A 13,602-nucleotide genomic window follows, 5' to 3' on the forward strand; every position below is an offset into this window, starting at 1 on the left:
CGGGGTCGCAGTGCGCCTGCGCGAGGGCCCCCGTGCCCTTGACTGCCGTGTTGCGCGCCGCAGCTTCTGCTGAGTGGCCGCCGTTCCCGCGTTTCAGGAGCGGTGGGCTGGGCGGTCCTGGCGTTGGAAAGGCATCCCCGCTCTAGGTCGCAGCATCAGCACTTGTCTTTTCCTCCAGTTCAAGCCTCAGCCCCTTGCCGCCCACCTGGATCTCCCCATCTGCGGACACGTTCAAATATTTCCGTGCTCAGGAATTGCAAATACCGGTGTGGCTGAATCATAGTGATGGGGAGATTGTAGGACGCTCTTCTCAAACTTTAATAAGAGCCTGCGGATCTTAAAAAAAATTTGTTAGGTCAGGTGTGTGGTCCAAAAGTATGCCTTTCTAACTAGCTCCCCGGTGACTTCCGTGCCGCTGGTCCGCGGACCACACTGCATGCTGAAGTTATAATAGAAGAGACTGAACAAGGCATCCAAGGGCCAGATCGCGTGGAGTCTTGCCGGCCATGTTAAGGACTCTGTTGGAGTTGGGCCAGGAGGGAATAAAGCCTTACAATTCCCACAGTTTAGGGAAGAGGCTGGACATGAACATAAAACGATCAATCACTACGCTCTTGGGTTCAGCAGAGGAGAATGAATGGATCTCAGAGCACTTGATGAGGGAGGGGGCTGCCAAACTAGTCTGAGAGGTTAGGGAAGGCTTCTCCAGGAGGCTGACGCTCAGGTTGAAATCGAAGGCTGAGCAGGAGTTACACAGAAATTGCACCTGCAGAACTCCCGATGGAGTGAGGAGAGAAGGGAACCGACACTCCATTGTCTTGGAGCCGCTGCGTGCCGCCTCTCACTCAGAGGAGGAAGGCTCAGGGAGAAGTGAATGGTTGTGTTCTAGCCATTAGTTTGGAGACCAGCAAAAGGAGGTATGGAACAGGCCAGTGGAAGAGGAGTCTGGAGGTCAAGTGAAGGATCCGGTTGTGATTTTGAGAGGCATTCACCTATGGAGGTTATTTGAAGCCTTGGGGCCAGAGGAAGTCACCTGGTTTCCATGAGGGGCAAAGTATAGCAAAAGAAGAGGTCTAAGAAGGAGACCAGGGGCACCCCAACCTTAGATGTTAGGAGGAGGAGTCAGCAAGAGACTGGACAGGCCAGTGAGTTAGTGGGGGAGAGAGGTAGGTAGGTTGTCTTTCCCAGAGCCTTCAGAAGAAGGTATTTCAAGACAGGGAGAGTGGTCAGCTGTGTCACATGTGGTTGAGAGTTTGACTAAGATGAGGAAAGAGAGCTGACTGTTGACTTTGCAAGTGTTTGGTCACCGATGACCTTGGTAAGAGCTGTTTCCTGAGAGTGTTCAGGAAAGTAATTTGGAAGATGTATTTCAGATTGAGCTATCCTCAAGGTGTCCCCTAGGGGGCAGTGTTATCTTTGAACTGACACCAGGGGACCCTTTGTCACTGTTCATACAAACTTGTGCACACAGGATGGGATCAATTTGCTGTTTACAATTAATAGTCAAAACACGTACAGGTAACTTTTGTCTTTGGTGGTTAACACAATTCGTAGTGCAACTCGGCCATAGAGTATCTGGACTATCCCATATCTGCTCATGATTGTGGGGTTTGTTTCTTTTCTTTCTCATTTTGTTTCTATTCCTCTCTCTCACTCTCTCCTACTTTCTTTCCTTCTCAGCTCTCTTGAGATATAGTTGGCAGACAATAAATGGCATATAAACTATGAACTGTCATGTTTTGGCATACGTGTATATGCATGAAACAAACCATCCCCACAATTAAGATAGTGAATGTTTTGGGGCACCTGGGGGGCTCAGTCGGTTAAGCCTTCGACTTTGGCTCAGGTCATGATCTTGCGGTTCGTGAGTTCGAGCCCTGCGTCGGCCTCTGTGCTGAGAGCTCAGAGCCTGGAGCCTGCTTCGGGTTCTGTGTCTCCCTGTCTCTCTGACCCTCCCCCACTCATGCTCGATCTCTCTCTGTCTCTCTCAAAAATCAATAAGCATTTAAAAAAGATAGCAAATGTTTCCATCACCCCCCTCCAAATTTCTTTGTGTCTTTTTGTAGTCCGTTCCTTCCCCTGCACCCAGCCCCTGGCATCAACTGGTCTGTTTTCAGTTCCTAAAGCTTGGTAGTTTTCAGAAAGTCATAGGAACAGAATCATACACTCTGTAATCTTTTGAGTTTTGCTTGCTTTCGCCCAGCTCATTCCATTTGAGACTTGTCCATGTTGTGTCTATCAGTAGTTTGTTCCATTTTATCACCGAGTTATACTGTCGTGTGGAAGGACCACAGTCTGTTTCTCCTCGCACCTATGGATGGACGCGTGGGTTATGAACAGAGCTGCTCTGGGCCATCTTATTCAGATGTGAATGTTCGTTTTCGACTCCCATTGTGTTTTCTCTCTGTACTCAAATACGTGATCCCTCTGGGTTTCAGTGTGTGTGTGTGTGTGTGTGTGTGTGTGTGTGTGTGGTCTGAAGGCAGATTTGGGCTCCACTTCCGGGGAAATTGACAAGGCGAATAACACCTCCGCGTGAGACTGCAGCACCGCCTCCCACCTGCGTGAGGTTCTCATGTGTTCTTGACCTTGTTTCTGGCTTTCCTCCGCCTGTGTGCTCTGAGCTGGTGTCACAGCTGCTTTGATGACCATGCGTTTGCGCCAGGCAGGTCTCTCACCTTCTTATTTATGATTCTTGGCCTGAGAGATTGTTGAGGGTGTGGCCTGACCTCTAGGACAAACTGCTGGCTGCAGGAGAATGCCACTGCGCGGCCCGGCACCTGGCGTGAGGCGTGGCGCGGGGGAGATGATAATATCCATGATGGGTGACTCACAGCTGGTTGCTGGGGAAGAGTGAGAGGAGATGAGAGCCTGTGACTGGCCTTGCAAAACTCTGCCCCCTCTGTCCTTTGAAATTGAGAAGGCGTCTTTCTAACAATGGCTGCGTGCCAGCCGGCACCGTCCCCTGGGTTGGATGGAGCCCCTCTGAGCTCAAGTGTCCACCCTGCTTTATTCTTTTTGCTGCTCCCCGGGCCCCCAGCTGCCTGGTGTGTGTGCTTGGTATTTATTTGGTAGCCGCACTTGGTCATTGTGGAGAAGGGGGCCTGGGCGACAATCCCGCTCCATGCCACTCGTTCCCTGTGTCAGCTTGGATGTGTCACTACTTCTGCTTTCCACGTGCTGGGCCCTGTGAACAGGGACTCTGGGCTAATTCCACGCTCCAGGCCCTGTGAACAGGGACACTGGGCTGACTTCTGATTCAGATCCCTGCACTGCCTGGAGCCTCTGAGTCAGTGGGAAGAGACGGGGTGGCTGTGAACTGCCTTGACTCTGTGGTTCAGATCCAGGGTCTGCTGCTTCCTGGGCATAACTTTGGGCCCATCACTTAATCTGTTGAGTTTCTGTAATGTCCTCAGAGAAGCAAGGATAATTCTGGCCCTTGCCTCGTGGGTCAGGATTAGAAGTGATGGTGTTTGACGGTGTAGAGCTCGGCTGGTAGTAATGCCAGGAAGGAACTCGGGGCTGGCATTTGGGGAAGATAGTTTTGCTTAATTTTAACGGTAATACGGGCTCTCGCTCGGGTGCATCTGTAACACATTCAACAATATCAGCTTCTATAAAGTAGCAAATGGAAGGTGTCACAGAGAGTTTCTCTCCCTGGAAGTACCCTCAGTTACATTTTATCTAGGTTGCTATTTCATGTCACACAGCTGGGCTGACAGTTGGAGCCAAACAAGTGGGTCAGTGCCCTGTAGCAGCTGAAGTGACAGTTGAGGGCGGGGCCCTGGGAGCAGTTTCTGGGACCTGCCCTGCACTGGGGTGGCCCTGGCTGGCCGTGGGTGGGTGTTACTCAACTCTCTCCCAGAGGGGAACTGGGTTTCTCTGCAGCTTTCGGCACCCACTGGAAGAAACCGGCCCTCACACAATTCTGCTTCTGGAAGTTTTCCTATGTACATACTTGCACAGATGTACAAAAGCGTGGGCCCCAGGGAACCCACTGAAGTTGGTTGGTAAGAGGGAAGGCCTGAAAGAGATTTCAGCAGGCCCCAGCAAGGGGCCACTGACATAAGGTGGAAGCTTCACAGCTGTCATAAAGAGGGCAGTCTTGGGGGCACCTAGGGGGCTCAGTCGGTTAAGCGTCCGACTTTGGCTCAGGTCATGATCTCATGATTCCTGGCTTTGAGCCCCACAGCGGGCTCTGTGCTGACAGCTTGGAGCCTGGAGCCTGCTTCGGATTCTGTGTCTTCCTCTCTCTCTGCCCCTTTGCCACTCTCAAAAATAAATAAAACATTAAAAGTTTTTTTTTTTTTTTTAAGACGGGCCGTCTTACTTTGGAGAATGTATCCAATGCATCCTACAAATATATCTACACACACACACACAAAATGAATGCAGTCATTTATTGTCGCAGTGTTTGAGGAGAGCAAAATTATTGGAAGCAATTCAGGCGACACGCGAGAGATGGCTGGTTGGATAGACAGTGGGTCAGGCACACGGCAGGGCCTCGGTAGCTGTGAAAAGAGCCAGAAGCTCCCCCTGAGAGCTGATGGGCAAACCTCTGGGTACAACAGACAGAAACAGCAAAGTACAAAAGGAACCCATGGGGCTATGGGAATTGCTTCTATCTCGATTGTGGTGGTGGGTTTGCAGCCGTGTGCCTTTGTCAACACTTGATAGGCTGCACCTAAAAGGTGTCAATTACACACCTGCAGAGTTGGTGTGAAAATACCCAAAAAGCAAGGTGCGGATCACTGGGAGAGGGGAGGGAAAAAAATTCACGTTTGCTTTTTATTTTTTTTAAATGTTTTATTTCTAGGAGAGAGAGAGAGAGAGAGAGAGAGACAGCGTGAGCAGGGGAGGGTCAGAGAGAGAGGGAATCACAGACTCTGAAACAGGCTCCAGGCTCTGAGCTGGCAGTCAGCACAGAGCCCGACACGGCGCTCGAACCCACGAACCGCGAGATCATGATCCAAGCGAAATTCGGACGCCCAACCGACTAAGCCACCCAGGCGCCCCTGCTTTTTATTTGAATAGAGGCATCCTGGGAGGAAAGAGTCACTTATAAGAAAGTTACTTCCTTCTGGAGAGGGGGACGGAGGTCCAGGGTGGGAGGGAGATCTTTCTCTTTTCCGTAAACTTTAGATTTCTGATGCATGTGACTGCGTTACCAATTGCATGTCGGCACGAACAAAACGGAATCTTCTGTTGCGAACAGTCGAGTTGTCGTTAGCAGAGAGCATGCGCAAAACCCGCAGAGAGCATGCGCAAAACCGTGTGCGTATCATGTTTTGTGTAAAAGAAAAAGGGGGGGATGTTTTTATTTTTTTAAATATTTTTTATTTTTATTTATTTCTAGGAGAGGGAGAGAGAGAGAGACAGCGTGAGCAGGGGAGGGTCAGAGAGAGAGGGAGTCACAGACTCTGAAACAGGCTCCAGGCTCTGAGCTGGCAGTCAGTACAGAGCCCGACGCGGGGCTCGAACCCACGAACCGCGAGATCATGACCTAAGCGAAAGTCGGGCGCTTAACCGACTAAGCCACCCAGGCGCCCCGGGGGGAATGTTTTTATTACAGAGGCATCAATTTTAGGAAAGAGTGATGGGGGGCACCTGGGGAAGTGGGCACAGGGGAGGAAGGCTTGATTCGTATTGTAGCCCTTCTTATGGTTTGGTCTTTTTTTCTTTTTCTTTTTTTTAAGTTTATTTATTTATTTATTTATTTTACTTTGAGAGAGAGAGAGAGAGCAGGGGAGGGCCAGAGAAAGAGAATCCTAAGCAGGCTCTGCGCTTCCAGTGCTGAGCCTGATGCGGGGCTCAAACCCACGAACCATGAGATCATGACCTGAGCCCAAATCAAGAGTTGGACACGCAATCAACTGAGCCACCGGGGCACCCCTTTTCGGTTCAGTCTTTACATCAAATCGCATCCATGTGTGAGGCCACCTGAGAAACGGAGGCGCAGCGCCGGCACCCTCAGACCCAGGTGATGTCACACGCCAGGGAGGGGAGGAGAGACACACGTTCAGCCTCTGCAACTATTTTATTGAATATTCGGCAGTGACAGGTGCTTGGTTCAGGAGAAAGCTTTCCCTCCCTGCGCCCTCCCCCTCCCCACCGCGTGGAGCTCAGGTTAGACAAGCTTCACCACGGGGCACAGCACTCCGGCTGGTCCACGTGCCCGCAGTGCTTTCACAGACGTGGCATCTATGCGACAAGGGCCACCTGGCACCACCGCTCCTCGTCTGTGGTTCTCCTTCTGCTCTGCCGCCGCAGCCCAGGCCCACAGGCACGGTCCCGGCCACCCACCCTCCAGCAGGGAGGCCCCCTGCCTCAGGCCCTAGAGCGGTGCACGCGGGGGTGCTCGGGTCTGGCTCGCCTTGGCAGTCTGGTCTTGAAGAGGGACTTGCCCGAGGCTTCGATGTACGTGACGCTCATCTCTTTGGGGCTGATCTCCACGTAGGCAAAGCCGCCCAGCGAGTCCTCGGCCCCGTAGTGGAAGCGCAGGTAGCCGTTGGGGACCTTGCGCATATGCTTTCTCGAGGGGTCCATGAAGTTTCCAGCCCCGCTCAGCACGTAGCCCACGCCGTTCTCATCCTGGAGGTACTGTGCACGGAGGGCGCAGGGTCAGGGAAAGAGGCCCCAGCCCCTCCATGACACTGACCATGGACCGTGTCTTGAATCTGGGTCAGGCCTGTCCCCGACCACGGCGTCACCTTGGGCGAGGGACAGAACCCCTCTGGGCCTCAGTTTCCTCCCCTGTAGCAACACACTGATCCTACTTCACGGCTAGAGAAGTGAATCAGCTATTGGCAACTGGTAGATAGAACGATGGCTTTCGGGAAACTCTGGGCTGTTTTCCTGGCTAGACAGCATATAGCTTGAGGGACACTGGGGAGAATCCCCCCCCAGGCGGCAGGCGGAGCTGGGCTGGGGGCCCCTTCCTCACCTCCCCCGCAGAGCCCTCACCTGCAGGTTGTGGTCATGGCCACACAGGTAGGCGGTGACCTTGTACGTGGCCAGCAGCGGCATCAGCTGCTTGACCAGGCAGCGGGTGGGCCCGTGCTCGGCGATGGACCACACCGGGTAGTGGCCGGCCACCAGCACGTAGTCCTCCTTGGCCGCCGCCAGCTGCTTCTTGAGCCAGGACAGCTGTGTGCGGGCCAGCGCTGCGTCGCGGGGCCTCTCCGGCTGCTGGCTGAGGAAGTCGTCCGAGTTGCCGCACAGCGTCACCGTGTCCAGCATGAAGATGGCCACGGACACGTTGGACCGAGGGACTTTGAAGCGCAGACGGTAGTAAGGGCTGGGGAAGTTCCTGCGGCGGAGATGGAGCCGGCTTGAGCCCACAAGCCCTGGGTTTGAGCCCCGGGTCCAGCTCTTGGTCTCCCCCTGAGGGAGGAGGGGCGGCGGGGCTGGGGGCGGGCTCACCAGCGCTGAGAGACCCTGGAGTACTCGATCTGTGCAGAGACGTTCCCCAGGTGGTCATGGTTGCCGGCCAGCACGTACCAGGGCACATTGCGGAGAGAGGAGGCAGAGAAGACATCCTCGAAGGTCTCCTGTGGCACACAGAAGGGACGCCCCCCGACCCCAGGGTCAGGCAGCTGCCCGGAGACCCCCACCACGGCACGGGCCGGGGCCAAGCGTCAGCTTCCCTCTGCCCTCTCCAGAGTCCCAAAGGTCGGGCGGCTTTGCCACACCTGTCCCCCCCTCCCCCCCACTCCAGGACCACACACCCGAAACCTCTTGTCGTTGGCATCCTGCACGCCACTGAAATAGAAGTTGTCCCCCAGGGACAGGATGAAGTCTGTGCCTAGGGTCTGCGTGGTCCTGGCAATCTCCTTGGCATTGGCCGTTTCCCGGGCTGTGTAGAACGGGGCATTGGGGACCCCTCCCCAGTCACCCACAGCCACAAAGCGCAGGACTGGGTTGGCCCCGTCCGCCAGGGGGAGCAGTAGGGAGGTCTGCAGGATGAGCAGTACAGTCCGTGTGTCCATCTGGAGGGGAGAGGGGAGTCTGAGGGCCCAGGGCCTAGGCCTGGGTGGTAGGCCTTGTAGACCCCTGCAGGGGACCCCTGGGGAGAGCCTGGGGTGGGACCCTAGTTCCCAGGACCCCCGGCAGCAGCCCCTGGGAGAGTCAGAGGGTGGGCGGGGCCCAGCGTGGGCCGGGAAGGGCGGCCGCGCAAGGCCATTCCGGCCGCCCGAGTCCCACACCGCGCACTCACCCTGGGGGGAGGCAGGAGCCAGGCAGCCGGAGGCTCAGAGCGGCAGGTGAGCTCCTGGGCAGAACTGGCGGTCACTGAGCCTTTATTCCCTGGGGCGGAAATGGATCATTAGTGAGGATGATGCAGTTTCTCCACCGACTGTTCCAGAAGCCCTCCCCTTGGGTCATGTGAGCTTTGGAGTTCCCCAGTGCTGGACACGGGATTTGGGGTCGGGGGGCTGGCCCACGTGCAGCCGCGCCTGCCCTCGCGGCCTCTGCGCAGGCGCACCTGAGCCCGTTTGTGTCGAGCTGCCCGGGGCACCCCGTTATGTGCGCGGGCCCCAGCCCGACACCTCCTGTGTGTCCATGCGTTCCCCGGGCCGCGTTTGCTGCCTGTGCACGGGTGTGTCTGAGCTGTTTCCTGTGTGTAGCCAAGCGTGCTTGCCTGGGTCACATGTCAGCTGTGTGCCTGGGAGTCCTTTGTCCCTGTAGATGTGCGCACTGAGCCTGCAAGGCCCGGGCAGCGCGTCTGTGTGTGACATTTGCCTGGGTTCCTAAGTGGGACTGCGTGGGACGCCTATCCGTGTCCCCGTTTCTTTTTCTTTTTTCTTTTTTAAATTTATTTCTGAGAGAGAGAGACAGCGTGAGCCGGGGAGGGGCAGAGAGAGAGGGAGGTACAGAATCCGAAACAGTCTCCAGGCTCTGAGCTGTCAGCACAGAACCCGACGCGGGGCTCGAACCCACGAACCTGAGATCATGACCTGAGCCCCCCAGGCGCCCCTGTGTCCCCGTTTCGGGCCGAGTCAGGTTTGCGTGTTTGTGTTGTGTCTCTCACGTGAGTTGTGTGCCTGGTGGGTGATGTGTGTTTGACAACATATGGGTCTGAGTCCCAGGGTCACCTCCCTCCCGCAAACGCCAGGGTCTCCCTTTTCCGGGAAGTCCTGCCCACACCTTCCCCTCCTCCCCACCCCCATTCCCCACAGGAGGAACCCAGGCGCCGAGGCAGCTGGTGACACACCATGTGACCACCGATTTTTGACCTTCACACCCTCGCGGCTGCCTGCAGGCCCCCGAGTGGCCGCTGCCGCTGAAGTAGGCGTGTGGGCTCCTGGCCAGTGGGGGCCCTGCCCCTGTGGCCCGTCTGACCTGCCCCTCACCTCCCTGCCTTGCTCCTCCCGTCCTGATTCGCCCCTGCACACTCACGACGGGTCCCTCCAGTCAGTTGCGAGGGCGCATGGCGGGAGTGGGGGGGGGGGGGCTCATTCAGCGCAGAGGTCACCTGCTCAGCGACGTGAGGTGACCTGCCCCGGGTCGCCGGGGCGCAGTAGCCGTCTGTGCCTCCAGCCCCCGCAGCCCGGACAAACAGGAAGTGGGTCACCGGGGCAGGCGGAGCCCCTCCCGCGGGCTCACCTGCCGTCAGCGGGGCCGGCGCGTCGCGGGGCGCGGGCGGCAGGACTGCGGGGCGCTCGCGGTCGCCGGCTGCTGGGCTTTGAAGAGGCGGCGGCCCTCCCGCCCGGCCCGCGGGCCCCGGGGCCGGCCCAGGTGATCCCCGGCGGGGAGGAGGTGTCTTCCCGGCTTGGCCCGCCGCCACGCCTCCTCCTCCTCCTCCTCCCCCTCCTCCTCCTCAGGGGCTCAGGCTGCACATCTGTAAAATGGGCGAGAGCGCCCCAGGGGACGGTCCAGGCCCGCCCCTGGGGCTGCAGCCCGGGCCGGGGAGGGGGCCCAGGGGCCGGAGTTCCTCCTTCTGCCCCCGCGCAGGCCCTGTCGCCCCCGTGCTTCACACCTGGGGCGCCCACAGCCCTCGATTGCTGGGTGGGGCCTCACCCTGGCTGGGCCACCCTCTAGTGAGGAAGTTCGTCATCTTCAACCTCAGCTTCCTGGTCTTTAAAATGGGTGGGAGGAGGGCAGGGGCCCCTGGGCGGGTCCCTAGGTTAAGCATCCTACTTTTGATTTCCGCTCAGGCCAGGATCCCAGGGTCCTTCCATGGAGCCCCAATTCCCTCTCTCTCTCTCTGCCCCTCCCCCCTCCACTCGCTCTCTTTTTCAAAATAAATAAATAAAATGGGTGTGAGGGAAGAAAAGTCAAATCTTCCCTAGAAAGAATTCCAAATGGGGTAAGTTGAAATGCTAAGTCCAGCAGCTAGAACTCAACCCTTCCCGCCTCGTTTTCAGTGTGGATTGTACCCAGAATAGTTAGTGACCTGTGTTCAAAGAATAAAGTGTGGAAAAGCAAACGACAGGAACCTTACAGCAGAGACACCTTACAGATACCACCTTAACCAAATGGTCCAGGCTCACATCCCGGTGACAAGCCTCACTGACATCATGTGGCGCTGACATAGGGTCAGGAGAAGGGCACCTGGCCTCTGTGGGTTTCTTCCCAGCAACAAGGAGCCCGCAAGCCCAAGAGGAAGAGAAAAATACCAGATACACCCAAACTGAGCCATATTCTACAGGAGACCCGACCAGTACTTTGCAAAAATGTCCCAGGCGTGAAAAAGAAAAGTTGGAGGAGCTGTCACAGATTGGAGGAGACCCAGGGGACTTGAGGACAAAATGAAATGTGGAATCCCTGGGTCAGGAAAGGGGCCTTTGTGGGAAAAAGCTGGGGACATCCAAATAAAGCCGGAATACAGTGGAGTGCCTTGCACCGCCTTTTGCAACTTTTCTGTAAATCTAAAATGATTCTAACATAAAAACGCTTACTTTGAAAATGGGCATGATCATGGGCGCCTGGGTGGCTCAGTCGGTTGAGCATCCGACTTCAGCTCAGGTCATGATCAGGTCATGATTTGTGCTGACAGCTCACAGCCTGGAGTCCGCTTCAGATTCTGTGTCCCCCTCTCTCTGCCCCTCCCGTGCTTGTGCTCTCTCTCAAAAATAAATAAACATTAAAAATTTTTTTAATGAAAATGGGCCTGATCCAAGGAACCTAAACTTTGATTGAGCACCCACTGTACTGTCCAGGACTGACTGATGCAGCAGAGAACGAGACAGACTGGAATATCCGCCCTGTTGGGTGACACGCTGGGGAAATTCACATGCTAGCTGTTAATTGCTTTCCTTTCTTTGGGGAGCGGGTTGGAGTGTTCTTTTTCCATTTTACCTTCTACGTAATGTTTGAATTTTTGCTGGAAAAGTCTTGTTAGTAGGGGCTCCAGGGTTCAGTCAGTTAAGGTAATGATCTTATGGTCCGTGAGTTCGAGCCCCGCATCAGGCTCTGTGCTGACAGCTCGGAGCCTGGAGCCTGCTTCGGATTCTGTGTCTCCCTCACTCTGTGCTCCTCCCCTGCTTGCTCTCTCCCTCTCCCTCTCAAAAAGAAATAAACATTAAAAAAAATTTTAAGAAAAGTCTTATTAGTAAAAAAAAATTAAAAAGGAAAGAAAGTCCTGTTATTTTGCCAGCAGAAATCAATACAGAGTTCCTCTTACCATCCCTGTACATTAAAATGTGAACTCAGGAAACAAAGACCTCAGTCCAGATTCAGGGCAATGGGTGTTTTCTGGGGAGACCCAGAGGGAGTGGAATTGGGGCTGGAGACAAGGGGGTTGGGGAGAGGGCTTCTACTTTATCCCTACAGTATTCTTTCACCAAAAAAGGGGGGAAAATTACCTGACGCCTTTAGGGCTAAGTGTTAATGTTTGCTTCTTTGTTTTTAAGTTTATTTATTTATTTTGAGAGCGAGACAGAGAGACAGAGACAGAGAGAGAATCCCAAGCAGGTTCTACACTGTCAGCACAGAGCCTGATGCAGGGCTTGAACTCAAGAACGGTGAGATCATAACCTAAGCTGAAACCAAGAGTCTGTCTTTTAACCGACTGAGCCCCTCAGGTGCTCCAAATTTGCTTCTTCTTCTTCTTCTTTTTTTAAGTTTCATTTATTTATTTTGAGAGAGACAGAGTCAGTGCAAGTGGGGGAGGGTCAGAGAGATTGGGAGACAGAATTCCAAGTAGGCTCCATACTGTCAGCATAGAGCCCGACTCAGGATTCGAACTCACGAACTGTGAGATCATGACATGAGCCAAAATCAAGAGTCTGTCCCTTAACTGATTGAGCCCCCCAGGCGCCCCAACATTTGCTTCTTTATGTGGAGGACACAGGGTTTTAGGAATATCTTCTCTGCATTCTGTGTTTATGTAATTTTTAAAGTATATTTATTTTGAAAGAGAGAAAGAAAATGAGTGCAGTGGAGGAGGGGCAGAGAGAGAGGGAGAGAGAATCTGAAGCAGGCTCTGCACCGGCAGCACAGAGCCCGATGTGGGGCTTGAACTCATGAACTGGGAGATCATGACCTGAGCCACAGTCAGACATTTAACTGACTGAGCCACCCAGGCACCTCTCTCTGTTTATGTATTTCGTTTGAGATCACACAAAATTGTATTTATTATCTTTTTGTAACGTGGTCTTTATAAAAAAAGTTAGCAAATACTGAAAAATAGAAAGAAAATATGACACTCTCCAATAATACTCCTGTCCAGAGAGTCACAATCCATTCATTTTTTTCCATCAATTTTTCTTTTTTTTTTTTTTTAATTTTTAATGTCTTATTTATTTCAGAGAGAGAGAGAAACAGAATGAGCAGTGGAGGGTCAGAGAGAGAGGGAGATACAGAATCTGAAGCAGGTTCCAGGCTCTGAGCTAGCTGTCAGTACAGAGTCCAACGTGGGGCTCGAGCCCATGGACTGCAAGATCATGACCTGAGCTGAAATCGGACGCTTAATCAACTGAGCCACCCAGGCACCCCTAACATTTTCTGTATATATATATGTATTTTAACATTTTTATTATTATTTATTTCTAGGAGAGAGAGAGAGAGACAGTGTGAGTAGGGGAGGGTCAGAGAGAGAGGGAGTCACAGACTCTGAAATAGGCTCCAGGCTCCGAGCTGGCAGTCAGCACAGAGCCCGACGCGGGGCTCGAACCCACGAACCGCGAGATCATGACCTAAGCGAAAGTCGGACGCTTAACCAACTAAGCCACCCAGGCGCCCCTTCTGTATATATTTTTTTAATTAAAAAAGAACTTGGGCACATGAATAACTTATTTATTTAATGTTTATTTATTTTTGAGCGACAGAGAGAAACAGAGCACAAGCAGGGGAGGGGGAGAGAGAGAATGAGCCACAGAATCCGAAGCAGGCTCCAGGCTCTGAGCTGTGAGCACAGAGCCTGATGCGGGGCTCAAAACCACAAACTGCAAGATCACGGCCTGAGCCGAAGTCAGACTCTAAACTGACCGAACCACCCAGGCACCCCAGGCACATGAATAACTAAACCAGACTGGGGGCGGGGGGCGCCTGGGTGGCTCAGTCGGTTAAGGGTCCAACTTTTGGTTTCAGCTCAGGTCATGATCGCACAGTCCATGAGATCGAGCCCTGCATCGGGGTCTGCGCTGACAGTGCAGAGCCTGC

General features: G+C 54.1%; 1 protein-coding gene across 5 annotated transcripts; it reads right to left on the bottom strand.

Annotated features, from left to right (window-relative positions):
* Positions 1–6,018: 6,018 nt before the first annotated feature.
* ACP5 (acid phosphatase 5, tartrate resistant) lies at positions 6,019–10,005 on the bottom strand. 5 transcript variants are annotated; one of them, XM_039250928.1, is made up of 6 exons: positions 9,604–10,005; positions 8,216–8,304; positions 7,728–7,988; positions 7,423–7,550; positions 6,964–7,309; positions 6,019–6,600 (listed from the first exon to the last, which is right to left on the bottom strand). In XM_039250928.1, the coding sequence occupies exons 3-6, from the start codon at positions 7,986–7,988 to the stop codon at positions 6,328–6,330; spliced, it is 1,008 nt and encodes a 335-aa protein (XP_039106859.1). In that variant the 5' UTR covers positions 8,216–8,304; positions 9,604–10,005; the 3' UTR covers positions 6,019–6,327. The 5 variants fall into 5 exon arrangements, with proteins under 5 accessions (XP_039106859.1, XP_039106863.1, XP_039106860.1 ...); XM_039250932.1 differs by lacking the exon at positions 9,604–10,005 and adding an exon at positions 9,473–9,546; XM_039250929.1 differs by lacking the exon at positions 9,604–10,005 and adding an exon at positions 9,397–9,474.
* Between the last annotated feature and the right edge of the window lie 3,597 nt (positions 10,006–13,602).

The sequence above is a fragment of the Hyaena hyaena genome, unplaced genomic scaffold (assembly GCF_003009895.1).
Source record: "Hyaena hyaena isolate Hyena2069 unplaced genomic scaffold, ASM300989v1 scaffold_392, whole genome shotgun sequence".
Classification (NCBI taxonomy): domain Eukaryota; kingdom Metazoa; phylum Chordata; class Mammalia; order Carnivora; family Hyaenidae; genus Hyaena; species Hyaena hyaena.

Bases quoted from the DNA above. Each gene is read 5' to 3' on its own strand.
- ACP5 (XM_039250928.1), bottom strand. From the start codon at position 7,988: ATGGACACACGGACTGTACTGCTCATCCTGCAGACCTCCCTACTGCTC. The intron at 7,551-7,727 runs GTGTGTGGTCCT...TGTGTGCCACAG, and splicing joins CCAACGACAAGAGGTTTCGG to GAGACCTTCGAGGATGTCTT. The intron at 6,601-6,963 runs GTGAGGGCTCTG...CTCCGTGCACAG, and splicing joins GCCATGACCACAACCTGCAG to TACCTCCAGGATGAGAACGG.